We start from the raw sequence: 15,659 nt of genomic DNA on the forward strand, positions 1-15,659 counted from the left end.
CAGGCCAATATCTCTGATGAACATAGATGCAAAGATCCCCAATAGAATATCAGCAAACCAAATTTGACAACACATTAAAAGGATCATGCACTGTGATCAAGTGGAATTTATTCCAAGGGTGCAGGGATGGCTCAACATGCACAAATTAACCAATGTGATATATCATACCACAAAATATAGAAATTATAATCATCTCAATAGATACAGGAAAAATATTGATGAAACTCAACACCCATTTATGATAAAAACTCTTAATTAAGTGGGTATAGAGGGAATGTACTTGACATAGTAAAGACCATATATGACCCTTCTACAGCTAATATCATGCTCAGTGGTGAAAGGCTGAAAGTTTTTCCTGTAGGATCAGAACAAGACACTTTTGCCACTGTTATTCAAAATTGTATTGGAAGTTCTAGCTATAACAATTAGGTCAGATAAAGAAATAAAAGGCGTATAGTTTGGAAAGGAGGAAGGACAACTACCACTATTTATAGATGACATGATGCTATTTATAGAAAACCTTAAAGGCTCCACCAAGAAATTTTTACTGCTAATAAATGAATTAAGTAAATTTCATGGATGCAAAATTAATATATAAAAATATATTGTGTTTCTAACACTAATAAGAAGTTATCAGAAAGAGAAATCAGGAAAACACCCTATTTACAATTGCATCAGAAGGTGTAAAATACCTTGGAGTAAATTCAACTAAGGCGGTGAAAGATCTGTAGGCTGAAAATTGTGAACTATGACACTAATGAAAGAAACTGAAGAAAATACAGGTATGTAGGAGGAGTCAAGATGGCGGAGAAGTAGCAGGCTGAGACTACATCAGATAGCAGGAGATCAGCTCGATAGCTTATCTAAACATTGCAAACACCTACAAATCCAACGGGAGATCGAAGAGAAGAAGAACAGCAACTCTAGAAACAGAAAATCAACCACTTTCTGAAAGGTAGGACTGGCAGAGAAGTGAATCTAAAACGATGGGAAGATAGACCGCGGGGGGAGGGGCCGGCTCCCGGCAAGCGGCGGAGGAACGGAGCACAAAATCAGGACTTTTAAAAGTCTGTTCCACTGAGGGACATTTCTCCAGAGGCTAAACTAGGGTGAAGCCCACGCGGGGTCAGCGTGGCCCCAGGTCCCGCAGAGTCACAGAAGGATCGGGGGTGTTGGTGTGTCGCAGAGCTCGCAGGTATTAGAAGAGAGAAGCCAGCTACAGAGACAGAGCCGAAGACTGAACTCTCAGCTCGGGGTTACCTTGAACTGGTCGCGGGCTGGGTGAGCTCGGAGCACAGCTAGAGGCTGGGGATACGGGAGTGATTGGGCGCTGTCCTCTGGGAGTGCACTGAGGAGTGGGACCCCGAGCTCTCGGCTCCTCCGGGCCGGAGACTAGGAGGCCGCCATTTTCATTCCCATCCTCTAGAACTCTACGGAAAGCGTTCAGGGAACAGAAGCTCCCAAAAGCGAACCAGAGCCGATTACGTAGTCCGGCCACCGGTAAAGGCAGTGCAATCCCGCCTCGGGCAAAGACACATGAGAGTCACTACAACAGGCCCCTCCCCCAGAAGATCAACAAAATATCCAGCCAGGACGAAGTTCATCTATCAAGGAAAGCAGGTTCAATTCCTAAGACAGCAGCGGAATTCCAGAGGAGGAGAAAGCAAAGCACGGAACTCATGGCTTTCTCCCCATGATTCTTTAGTCTTGCGGCTAATTCAATTTTTTTTTTCTTTTTTCAATTTTTCTTCTTTTTTTCTTTTTTCTTCTTCTGCTAAATTTTTTAAAACTTTTACCCTTTTCTTTTTTAACGTTTTTGACTACTTTATCTAAATATATATATTTTTTCTTTCTTTTTTATATTTTTTCTTTATTTGTTTTATTTTTTAAATTTTTTTCTTTTTTTTTCCTGAACCTCTTTTTATCCCCTTTCTCCCACCCCGCCCCACAATTTGGGGTCTCTTCTGATTTGGTTACAGCGCATTTTTCTGGGGTCTTTGCCACCCTTTTAGTATCTTATTTGATCCTTCATATCCTCTTATCTGGACAAAATGACAAGGCGGAAAAAAATCACCACAAACAAAAGAACAAGAGACAGTACCGAAGGCTAGGGACCTAATCAACACAGACATTGGTAATATGTCAGATCAAGAGTTCAGAATGATGATTCTGAACGTTCTAGCCGGGCTCAAAAAAGGCATGGAAGATATTAGAGAAACTCTCTCTGGAGATATAAAAGCCCTATCTGGAGAAATTAAAGAACTAAAATCTAACCAAGTAGAAATCAAAAAAGCTATTAATGAGGTGCAATCCAAAATGGAGGCTCTCACTGCTAGGATTAATGAGACAGAAGGAAGAATTAGTGATATAGAAGACCAAATGACAGAGAATAAAGAAACTGAGCAAAAGAGGGACAAACAGCTATTGGACCACGAGGGGAGAATTTGAGAGATAAGTGACACCATAAGACGAAACAACATTAGAATAATTGGGATTCCAGAAGAAGAAGAAACAGAGAGGGCAGCAGAAGGTCTATTGGAGAGAATTATTGGAGAGAATTTCCCTAATATGGCAAAGGGAACAAGCATCAAAATTTAGGAGATGCAGAGAACCCCCCTCAAAGTCAACAAGAATAGGTCCACACCCTGTCACCTAATAGTAAAATTTACAAGTCTTAGTGACAAAGAGAAAATCCTGAAAGCAGCCCGGGAAAAGAAGTCTATAACATACAATGGTAAAAATATTAGATTGGCAGCAGACTTATCCACAGAGACCTGGCAGGCCAGAACAAGCTGGCATGATATATTCAGAGCACTAAAGGAGGAAAACATGCAGCCAAGAATACTTTATCCAGCTAGGTTATCATTGAAAATAGAAGGAGAGATCAAAAGCTTCCAGGACAAACAAAAACTGAAAGAATTTGCAAACACCAAACCAGGTCTCCAGGAAATATTGAAAGGGGTCCTCTAAGCAAAGAGAGAGCCTAAAAGTAGTAGATCAGAAAGGTACAGAGACAATATACAGTAACAGTCATCTTACAGGCAATACAATGGCACTAAATTCATATCTCTCAATAGTTACCCTGAATGTTAATGGGCTAAATGCCCCAATCAAAAGACACAGGGTATCAGAATGGATAAAAAAAGAAAACCCATCAGTATGTTGCCTACAAGAAACTCATTTTAGACGCGAAGACACCTCCAGATTTAAAGTGAGGGGGTGGAAAACAATTTACCATGCTAATGGGCATCAGAAGAAAGCTGGGGTGGCAATCCTTATATCAGATCAATTAGATTTTAAGCCAAAGACTATAATAAGAGATGAGGAAAGACACTATATCCTACTCAAAGGGTCTGTCCAACAAGAAGATCTAACAATTTTCAATATCTATGCCCCTAACGTTGGAGCAGCCAACTATATAAACCAATTAATAACAAAATCAAAGAAACACATCAATAATAATACAATAATAGTAGGCGACTTTAACACTCCCCTCACTGAAATGGACAGATCATCCAAGCAAAAGATCAACAAGGAAATAAAGGCCTTAAATGACACACTGGACCAGACGGACATCACAGATCTATTCAGAACATTTCATCCCAAAGCAACAGAATACACATTCTTCTCTAGTGCACATGGAACCTTCTCCAGAATAGATCACATCCTGGGTCACAAATCAGGTCTCAACTGGTATCAAAAGATTAGGATCATTCCCTGCCTATTTTCAGATCACAATGCTCTGAAGCTAGAACTCAGTCACAAGAGGAAAGCTGCAAAGAACCCAAATACATGGAGACTAAACAGCATCCTTCTAAAGAATGAATGGGTCAACCAGGAAATTAAAGAAGAATTGAAAAAATTCATGGAAACAAATGATAATGAAAACACAACGGTTCAAAATCTGTGGGACACAGCAAAGGCAGTCCTGAAAGGAAAATATATAGCGGTACAAGCCTTTTTCAAGAAACAAGAAAGGTCTCAAGTACACAACCTAACCCTACACATAAAGGAGCTGGAGAAAGAACAAGAAAGAAACCCTAAACCCAGCAGGAGAAGAGAAATCATAAAGATCAGAGCAGAAATCAATGAAATAGAAACAAACAAACAATAGAACAAATCAATGAAACTAGGAGCTGGTTCTTTGAAAGAATTAATAAGATTGATAAACCCCTGGCCAGACTTATCAAAAAGAAAAGAGAAAGGACCCAAATAAATAAAATCATGAATGAAAGAGGAGAGATCACAACTAACACCAAAGAAATACAGATAATTATAAGAACATACTATCTGCAAAGAAGACATCCAGATGGCCAACAGACACATGAAAAAGTGCTCCACGTCACTCGGCATCAGGGAAATACAAATCAAAACCACAATGAGATACCACCTCACACCAGTCAGAATGGCTAAAAATAACAAGTCAGGAAATGACAGATGCTGGCGAGGATGTGGAGAAAGGGGAACCCTCCTACACCGTTGGTGGGAATGCAAGGTGGTGCAACCACTCTGGAAAACAGCATGGAGGTTCCTCAAAATGTTGAAAATAGAACTACCCTATGACCCAGCAATTGCACTACTGGGTATTTACCCTAAAGATACAAACATAGTGATCCGAAGGGGCACGTGTACCCGAATGTTTATAGCAGCAATGTCTACAATAGCCAAACTATGGAAAGAACCTAGATGTCCATCAACAGATGAATGGATAAAGAAGAGGTGGTATATATACACAATGGAATACTATGCAGCCATCAAAAGAAATGAAATCTTGCCATTTGCGACGACGTGGATGGAACTAGAGGGTATCATGCTTAGTGAAATAAGTCAATCAGAGAAAGACAACTATCATATGATCTCCCTGATATGAGGACATGGAGAAGCAACATGGGGGGTTGGGGGATAGGAGAAGAATAAATGAAATAAGATGGGATTGGGAGGGAGATAAACCATAAACGACTCTTAATCTGACAAAACAAACTGAGGGTTGCTGGGGGGAGGTGGGATTGGGAGAGGGGGAGGGGGTTATGGACATTGGGGAGGGTATGTGCTATGGTGAGTGCTGTGAAGTGTGTAAACCTGGCGATTCACAGACCTGTACCCCTGGGGATAAAAATACATTATATGTTTATTAAAAAAAAAAAAAAATTTGGAAGGGGAGGCGAACCATAAGAGACTATGGACTCTGAAAAACAACCTGAGGGTTTTGAAGGGTCAGGGGTGGGAGGTTGGGGGAACAGGTGGTGGGTAATAGTTAGGGCATGTTTTGCATGGAGCACTGGGTGTTGTGCAAAAACAATGAATTCTGTTGCTGAAAAAATAAATAAACTGGGTAAAAAAAAAAGAAAATACAGGTATGTAAAAACATATTCAAGTTCATGAATTGGAAGAATTAATATTGTTAAATACCCATACTACCCAAAGTAATATACAGTTTCAATGCAATCCCTATCAAAATTCTAATGACATTTTGACAGACCTAGAACAAATAATTCTAAAATTTCTGTGGATTCACAATAGACCCTGAATATACAAAGCAATCCTCAGAAAGAAAAAGCCAGAAGTATCACGCTCCCTGATTTCAAATTATACTATAAAACTGTAGTAATCAAAACAATATGATATTGGCTTATAAACAGCCCATAGATCAATGGAACAGAATAGAGAGCCCAGAAATAAACCCATATATATATATATATATATACATATATATATATACACACACACACACAGATATATATGTGTATACACACATATACACACATATATGTATACATTTACATATATATGTATATATACATACATATATATGTGTTTATATATACACACATATATGTATACATATCATATATACATATATACATATATACATATATCTACATATATACACACATATATACATATATACATATATATACATGTATATATACATATATATACATATACATACATATATACATATATGTATATATACATATATATATGTAATTACTCTACATCAAAAGGAGCACAAATATATAATGAGGAGAGAATAGACTCTTCAATAAATGGTGTTAGGAAAACTGAACAGCTATATACTAAATAATGAAGCTGGACTACCATCTTACAGTATACACAAAAATTAACTCAAAATGGCTTAAAGGCAAATGTAAGACATGAAACTATAAAATGCCTAGATGAAAACATTGGTAGTAAGGTGCTAGACATTAGGTTTAGTGGTGTGTTTTGTTTTTTGGATCTGATTCCAAATGCAGGAGTAACAAAAGGAAAAATAAATGAATCTACAGCAAACTAAATAAGCTTCTGCATAATGAAAGAAACCCTGAATGAAATGAAAGGCAACTTGCTGAATGGGAGAAGACATTTTCAAATCATATATCTGATAAGAGGTTAATATCCAAAATATATAAAGAACTCATACAAATGAATAGCAAAAACATAATCTGATTAAAATGGATGGAGGCTCTTAATAGACATTTTCCTGAAGAAGACATACAGATGGGCAAGAGACACATGAAGATGCTCAACATTATTAATCATCAATGATTAATGCAGGGAAATGCAAATTAAAACCACAATGAGATATTACCTCACACCACTTAGAATGGCTTTCATTAAAAAGACAAGAGCTAACAAGTCTTGGCAAAGATGTGAAGAGAAGGAAACCCTCAGGCACAGGCAGTATGTAGGTTCTTCAATAAATTAAAAATAGAACTACCATATGATCCAGCATGTCTACTTCTTGATATCTATCTAAAGAAAAAAAAAATTCAAAAAGATTTATGCATCCCCATATTCATTGCAGCATTCTCAGCAGTAGGAAAACAACCAAAGTATCCCTCAATAAATGAATGGATAGAGAAGAAATCACACACACACACAAACATGTATTACTCAGTCATGAAGAAGAATGAAATCTTACCTTGAGGATATTATGCTAAGTGAAATAAATCAGGCAGAAAAAGTCAAATGCTACATGATTTCAGTTCTATGGGGAATCTAAAAAACAAATTAAAGAAACACCTAAACCAAATAAAACCAAGACTCATAGATACAAAGAATGGAGTGATGGTTGCCAGAGGAGAGGGGATTTGGGAATATGACATAGGTGAACAGGATCAAGAAGTACAAACTTCTACTTATAAAATAAGTAAGTCATGGACATTTGATGTACAGCATAAGGAATTCAGTCAATGCTTTATTAACTTTGTGTGATGATAGATGGTAATTAGACTTATTGTGGTGATCAGTTTTCAGTGTATATAAGTGTCTAATCACTGTGTTACACACATAAAACTAATATAATATTGTATGTCAATTATATATCAATTTAAAAAATGATGAAATCATTTGTAGTGTTGATTATCAAAAAGAAGTACAGAAAATGTTTACTCCCAATATAGGGGACTCAAATGCCTGAGCCAGCTATCAAAGTTCATCTTACTTTATATCATTAGAAAAGAAATAAAGAGGAAATAATAGTTCTGAAAATGATTTCAACTACCAATTAAATGAGAAGATGTTTGCTGTTAACCATAGTTATTAGGTTCCTTTTATTACACGGAGAAAACATCTTATAAGGAAGTAACTTTCAAGAATAATAGGACTCCATTTTAACATAAGTATGTATTGAAGCAAGAAATATATAAGTAGCATATAAATATCTAATGCTTAACATGGTTCTTAGCAATTATGGCTATTCATACCTTGGGTGACTCAACATTCAGGCCAATAGAAAAGAAAAAATTATTGTGTGAGATTTCCTAAGTATTTGGAACTACCGTCACGGGGCAATTCTAGTATGAAAGAGGTCATGTCATGTTGGAGATTAATCTTCAACAAATTTATGACTTGCTCTGGCTCAGATACTTACGATCAACTGTTATTCAAGGGCAATGTCTAATAAGTGTAGACTTTAGCCTCTCATTTATATGCAAAATTAGTAACTACAGTAGGAACAAAATTGGTGTAAAGATTGGAATACTCTTTCAAGGACAAGGCTTATCATCTTTTTTCTTTTTTAATTGTTTAGGGTAAGTTCTCCCAGTGCTCTGATCCTTTTCCTTTTTTTTCATAAATAAGTAAAATAAAATAAAATTAAATAAGTTCAGTTTTCTTTATTTAGACCATGTATCGCATATTACTTTTATTTATCACCAAATACTGAGTCACCTACAGGTTAAGCCTCAAAATGTATGACTGAAATTGTTTAATGTCCCACTTTCAGAAATTTTTATAAAGCATTTTGCTGTAACTAGAGAGTATCTTCCCATATTGTGCTTGAAGTTGAAATCTCCAGTGGGTTACAGGTTACTGTCTATAAAATAAACTCCACAGCTTTGTGAAAATCTCAGTTTAGAACTAGATATGTTAAAACATACTTATTCTTCCTTGTGAAGGAGAAAGATGTAAGAGTTGCTTCTAGGAGAGGTCGGCAAGAATGTAGCATTTTTCCTGAAAATGGTTATAATGCACATAGATACATTAGAGATTTGGTAAGCACATAGTACACCATACAGACTGGTTAGTTCATTAATATTTTAAGTCATTGAAAGACTAAAACACTTTAGCCTGGGATTTGGGTTCTGTAACTTCAGGATGATTCTTTAATCCTTCATGCTCAAGTGAGTAGACTGGATTTCCTTCCCACAGAGATATTATGCTCTGGTATCACTCAATTTCTTTATTGTATTTTATAATTTTTTTCATGAATGTAGTATTTATATTTTTCCTAGTCATATGGCAGTTGGAATAAAAACCTAGCTAGATGAGTGTTGTAATAGTTCCATTCTGAGTTGCAACCTTGAATTTGGAATTCTGAGAACTCACCTTTACATTTGGATCTTTTTTTTTTTTAAGATTTTATTTATGTATTTGATAGACAGAGATCACAAGTAGGCAGAGAGTCAGTCAGAGAGAGAGGAAGGGAAGCAGGCTCCCTGCTGAGCAGAGAGCCTGACGTGGGACTCGATCCCAGGACCCTGGGATCATGACCTGAGCCGAAGGCAGAGGCTTTAACCCACTGAGCCACCCAGGCACTCCTACATTTGTATCTTTCAAAACTTTTGAAGTTACATAAATGAGCCATAAAAGCTGCTACTGAGATTGTGAAAATGGAGTTACTGAAGCCTGAATTCTAAGGGAATTCTCTGTTTCTGGAACCACTGCCATAGATCTAGATAGAGAAGTCAGTTATTTTCAGATTTCAAGAAACAGTATCGTAGCACAGTTATAAACAGCCAGTTGAGAAACCCATTAAAATGAAAATGTCCAGAAGTTAAAATGACAGTTGTGAAAAGTAAAACAAAAATAAATAAATTGTTAAGTTCTGAAGCACATTCTTCTTGATCAGAAATCCTTCCAAGTAGAGTTTGTATTAGATTCATCAGAGGGAATCATGTTTCCATTCTGAGTGAACTCTGCTGCTGGTGTCTTACCTTTAGAGACAAAGTCACATAGCTAGAGCCTGTGGTGTTGTGTGTACGTACAAATATTCCTACCGTATTTTTCTTAGTGTTTTAGAGAAAGACTCTAAAGCAAATAGAAAGATGATTTGTCTTGATCTTGACAAATGTAGTCATAAGAGAAAGGTGGGGACTGATTAAAGATGTAACTTTTTCACGATCATTCCCGCAGTACTGAAAAAAGCAGTGAGAGTTTAGAGAAACAAATATTATGAGAATGCAAAATGGAAGCACATGGAAAACAACCTGAAGTATGCTTTTTTGGAAAATTAACTCTCTGACAAATGTAGTATTCCTTGTTCAATGTGATAAGAAGTGAAGACAGTAGCACTGGATGCATACTTTTGCACGTAGCAGGCTGTTCGCGTGTGGCTGCAGCCAGCCTTTAGTCAAGAGCAGATGCGCGCCTAGGAGGGGTTCTTCTCTTCTTTTCTCTGTCTGTTAGAAGGCTTCTGAAATGTTTATGATTGATTCTTAGGTCAAGAGTACAATTTTCTGAAGATGGAGCCTGGAGAAGTAAACTCACTTGGAGAAAGATACGACTTTGACAGTATTATGCACTATGCCAGGAACACCTTCTCAAGGTTGGAGTCTCAGGTTATACCTTTTGACTTTTAATTCCTTTCCTCTGTGTGGCTCCTCACAAGGCTGTGTTTAACATTAGCAGTAGAACAGTTTTCAATTGCTGTTGCCATTAAGTACAGAAATACTTGATTGGTATTTATAGCCAACACTAGCATTTGAGATTTTAAAAACATATTTTCACATTTCCTATCAGATACATAAATTCAGAGTAAAAATTAAAATGGTATGAATTATTTAAACTATTTTACATTCCTAAATCACTTTAAAAAGTCCAACTAAAATGATTATTAAACCACTCAGCATATTAAATTGGCTTAGCAGTATTTAATGAAAATTAGGCATTCACAAGTCAAATAAGGTACGAGGTCGTTGAGTTGGAGTGTCTACTCTCTATGTGACTTGTGTTTTCTACTCTGTGTTTTCTGTTGCTCAAGTGTGAGTTATGCTATTTTAATTCCCAAAGAACATATTGTGAAGATAATTTTACTTTATATAATTTAGAATTTCATAACTTATTAAACTTAAAGTCATTTCATTAAATATTGAATGCTATTTTTAAAGAATGAAATAAATTTGGATTTCAGTTACTTTGTTTTAAATATGATGTCATCAAGCAAATAGTTCCCAGGTAAGAAATTTGGATCTGTCAAACCATTGAAGTCATCCCCTTTCCATTTTTATGCCTATTTTACACTCTTGTCCATTCTGATTTATTCTTTTTGGCCACTTATGGCCATTTCACAATTCATCAAACATCTGTTTCTAGAGGCAGGATTGGAAAGAAGATAAGAAATTCAAATTAATGCCCCCCCCTCTTTTTTTTAACTTTAAAAAAAAAATTATTATTTTTTTAAGTAATCTCTACACCCACATTGGGGCTTGAACCTACAACCCTGAGATGAAGAGTCATGTGCTCAACTGACTGAACAAGCCAGGTGCCCCCTAAAAAAATTCCTGATAAAAAGTAAAAAAAGTGTGTCAATGAACTCTTAATACCTGGATACATTTTTCAATAATGCTTTTTTAAAAAGAAAAAACTGTATTATTTGAAAGATTATTAACTGTATTTTAATATAATTATTAACAATATTTAATAATTATATTCTACTGAAGTGATGTTTAGATATAACATATGTGCTTGTTTAGATATAATAACCACCCAAACACTTATGGTTTCTGGAATTGAATTAGAGTTTTGGTAGAAATACATGCATAAATTTGGCCTGAAATTAATTGCAAAGAGCTATAACACTTTATTTTTAGGTCAATGCTTGGAATTGACTTTTCTGTGGAAACATAACAAATGGGATTTGGGTCCCAGGTCAGCCAAGGCACCTCTCATACACTACTGGATTATTTATAACTAAGTGACTTTTGATTCTTTGAAACACAGGAAGTAGTGGAAAGTAGAAGAAATCATTCATTCTTTCTATCTTTGATAAATGATGAATCTATGCCAAAATGTAAAATATATATTTCCCCTAATTCTGCATTTCTTTAACATGTTTAAATTGTTTCTTTTCCTTCTTTTCCATAAATCATTCTGCCCTTGCTACCTTCAGTCCACCATCCCCACGCCCCACACTGTGGTGCTGTGTGCCACGCAGCCTTGACCTATTATTCTGTCTTACTGTTTCAAAATTATCCTATTCAGTTTTCCTAATGAACTTATATTCTTAGAGTGAAAGTAGTTATACCTACCTATTAGAAGAGTTGACCGAACCAACATTATTTTATCCTTTTGCTTTTTAAAGAGGATGTTTACTAACTTGTATGTATATTTAAATAACTGAATTCCAAGAGATAAAATATTTGACACAGTTCTTAGCCAGCACCTCCAAGGTATTTGAAGTTTTGTGTGTGTGCGTGCATTGTTAAAAACACAAAACATAAAATTTATAATCTTAACTATTTCTAAGTGTACAGTTTACTAATGTTAAGTATATTCACATCATTGTGAAACAAATATTTACAACTTTTTCATCTTGCAAAGCTGAAACCCTATGACCCCTCTTGTGAAACAACAGTGCCCCATTTTCCCCTCTTGGCAGCCCTGGTAACTACTATTCCACTTTGGGTTTTGTGAATTTAGATTTAGATACTTTAGATACCTCTTTAAATAGAATCATACAATATTTGTCTTTTTGTGCCTGGCTTAGCACTTAGCACAGTGTCATCAAGGTTATGCATGTTGCAGCATGTGACAGGATTTTCTTCTGTTTTAAGGCTGCGTAATATTCCCTTGTAAGTTTAGACCATATTTTGTTTATCCACTCATCCATTCATGGAATTTGAGTTGCTTCCATTTGTTGGCTATTGTGTATAGTGCTGCTATGAATATGGGTATGCAAATCTCTTTCCCAGACCCTGTTTTCAGTTATTTTGCATATATACCCAGAAGTGGGATTGCTGGGCCATATGATGGTTCTATTTTTAAGTTCTTGAAGAAACTCTATGATGCTTTCTGTAGTTACTGTACCATTTTACAATCCCACAGCAGTGCACAAGTGTTCCAATTATTCCATATCCTTACTAACATGTATTGTTTTCTGTTTCTTTTTTTTTTTTAAACAGTAACCATGGCATGATGTTCTATTGTGGTTTTGATTTGCATTCTCTGATGACTAATGATTTTGAGCATCTTTTCATGTGCTTGGTCGTTTGTGTATCATCTTTGGAGAAATGTCTATTCAAATCTTTTGCCCACTTTAATGTCATATTATTTAATTTTTTGTTGTTGAGTTGTAGTATCTCTATATTCTGTCTCCTCCTTACATACATACTTAGCAATTTTTTTCGTCTTTACTGCATAGTAGCTTTTTAATTTGATATAGTTCCACTCACCTATTTTTGCTTTTGTTAATTGTGCTTTGGTGTCATAAACAAGAAATCATTGCCAGATCCAATGTCATGAAGCTTTTTCTCTGTTTTTATGTAAGAGTTTTATAATTTCGGAGTTTGTGTTTAGGTCTTAAAATGTTTTGAATTAATTTTTGTATATAGCTGAAATAATTGTCTAACTTCATTCTTTTGCACATGGCTATATAGTTTTCCAACCTCATTTGGTGAAAAGATTATTTTTTTCCCACTGAGTAGTTTTGGTACCCTTGTTGAAAATGATTTACAATATTCACTAAGATTTACTTCTGAAATTCCTTTTCTATTACATCGGTCTGTAGGTCTGTCTTTATACCAGTATCACACTGTTTTGATTACTTTAGTTTAGTAATGTATTTTGAAATCAGGATGTGTGAGTCCTTTAACTTTGTTCTTTTTCAAAAATTTTTGTCTGTATGAAGTTCTATGAGATTCCCTATGAATTTTAGGACTTTTTAAATTTCTGTGATAAATGCCATTGGGATTTTGATAGAGATTGTAGTGGACCTGTAGATCATTTTGAGTAGTGTGGACATCTTAACAAACTAAGCTGTCTAATCCATAGGCAACGGAATATCTTTCCATTTATTTGTGTCTTCTTTAATTTCAGCAATGTTTTATAGCTTTTAATGTACAAATCTTTCACCTTTTTGATTGGGTTTATTCCTAAGTACTTTATTCCTTTTAATGCTATTGTAAATGTAATTGTTTTTCTTAATTTCCTTTTCAGAATATTCATTGCTATTGTGTGATTTTTTTAAAAAAGATTTTATTTTTATTTACTTATTTGAGAGAGAGAGACAGATAGTGACAGAAATAGCGAGAGAGAGAGAGCATAAGCAGGGAGGAGAGGGAGAAGCAGGTTCCCATTGAGCAGGAAGCCACACATTGGGCTCGATCCCAGGACCATCGGATCATTACCTGAGCTGACGGCAGATGCTTAACTGACTGAGCCACCCAGGCGCCCCTTATGTGTTGATTTTGAATTCTACAACTTTGTTAAATCTGTTTATTAGTTCTCACTTTTTTTGTGTGATTTCTTTAGGGTTTTTTACATATAAGATTACATGATCTGCAAAGAGAGATGATTTTAATTCTTTCTTTCCTATTTAGATGTTTTTACTTCTTTTTCTTGCCTAATTGTTCTGGCTACAACTTTCAATACTATGTTGAGTAGAAACAGTGAGAGCAAGGTTTTCTGTCTTGTTTGTGATCTTAGATGAAAAAGTTCAGTTTTTCAGCACTGAGTATGATGTTTGCTGTTGGCTTTTTATTTATGGTCTTTATTATGTGGAGACAGTTTCCATCTATTCCTAGTTTGTTAAAAGGTTTTCATCATGAAAGGTGTTCGAATTTTGTCAAATGTTTTTCCTAAATTAATTAGATGAACATGTATTTTTGTTCTTCGTTCTGTTAATGCAAGTATTTGCAATTTTGTATTTTCTTCTATTCTGAACCCAGGGAGTCTATAAAAAGTTTTAGCTGTCTTCATGGATTGAGTCCATCAGCAGATTTAGGTACTTACTTTTAGGAAGAACAGGGCTAGAGATATGTGGCCTTTGTATGCGTGGGTAATTTGTAACTAGAGGCTTGCTAACTGGGATTGTCCATTTTTCTTTAATGAAAGAATTGCAAAGTTTTACGAAGTTTCTTAAAGAAACCTAGCCAATTCATTCTTCTAATGTGGGTAGAATAAATGAAGATTAGTAAGTGAAGCCCTTTGTAATCTGTCACTGGACTATTGATAGTGCCTCACTGAGGATATTCAGGAAGAGTCTGTATTGCTTAATGGCCTGGATGTGGAGGGAGAGAATTGTTAACTTCCTGACCACAAAAGAAGAACAAAATAAAGGGTGATTGACCCCGTCTGAATGGAAGAGAAGTTACCTCAGTAGAGAGGAATCAAAATTCATCATTCTATTGTCTGAGTTTGAATATATCTGTCAAGATGTCCTTGACCTTTTAAAACTGAACTGTTTTGAAAACTGGAAAAAAATGAACCTTTTAAAGATTACAAATCTGTTTTTAGAATTAGAAAATAATGAATATTTTGTTGGTACTGAAGTACTGCAGAAATGGTAACTGTGGAGGCTGAGAAAAATTAAGGCCATCCCACCTCAGGATTAGCCTTAGCATAAGTACAGCCATCTTAGTTCCAGCAGCCATCTCAGACCCCTGCGCCCAAGGGCTGAACTTTCCCCTACTTTACTTTAGCAACAAGAACCCCCACCCTGCTTTGGTTCCAGAAACCCCCACCCTGCTTAGTAACAGGAATCCCCACCCTGCTTTAGTAATAGGAACCCATAAATACCCCTGCCTTAACTTAGCTCGGGGTCCAAGTCCCTACTCCACTGTGTCAGGTATACTTGGGCCCAAGCTTAAGCTTGTCGAATAAACCCTCATGTGATTGCATTGGTGTTGACTCCTTGGTGGTCTCTCAGATGCAAAAACTCGGGTATAACATTTGGAGGTTCCACTGAGATCTAGGAGACTCCCAGGACCTCAACCTGGAGGGTCTTGTGCTGGCTGGTGAGTGCACTCGTTTTTATCTATTTGCGCACATACTTTGGGAGCCCCAATCTACATTTTTACCCGTAAGAATTCCAACTTGTATCTGGGTCGACTGGGTCGACAATTGGCTCAAGCGGACGCATGGCAGCCCATCGACCGGGGTCTTGGGAGACGTCCCTTGCTCCCCCTAGGCGGTTCAAATCCCCCACCGTTTCAGGGGGC

At 36.1% G+C, this 15,659-nt stretch overlaps 1 protein-coding gene across 3 annotated transcripts in view; it reads left to right on the forward strand.

Annotated features, from left to right (window-relative positions):
- The window catches only part of TLL1 (tolloid like 1), a 219,166-nt gene that overhangs the window by 106,606 nt on the left and 96,901 nt on the right, over nucleotides 1–15,659 (forward strand). For all 3 annotated transcript variants that reach the window (XM_045998282.1, XM_045998280.1, XM_045998281.1), the window contains exon 7: nucleotides 9,943–10,048. In XM_045998282.1, the coding sequence (XP_045854238.1) occupies nucleotides 9,943–10,048 (106 nt within the window). The remainder of the gene's footprint in view (nucleotides 1–9,942; nucleotides 10,049–15,659) is intronic.

Source organism: Meles meles, chromosome 2 (assembly GCF_922984935.1).
Source record: "Meles meles chromosome 2, mMelMel3.1 paternal haplotype, whole genome shotgun sequence".
NCBI lineage: Eukaryota > Metazoa > Chordata > Mammalia > Carnivora > Mustelidae > Meles > Meles meles.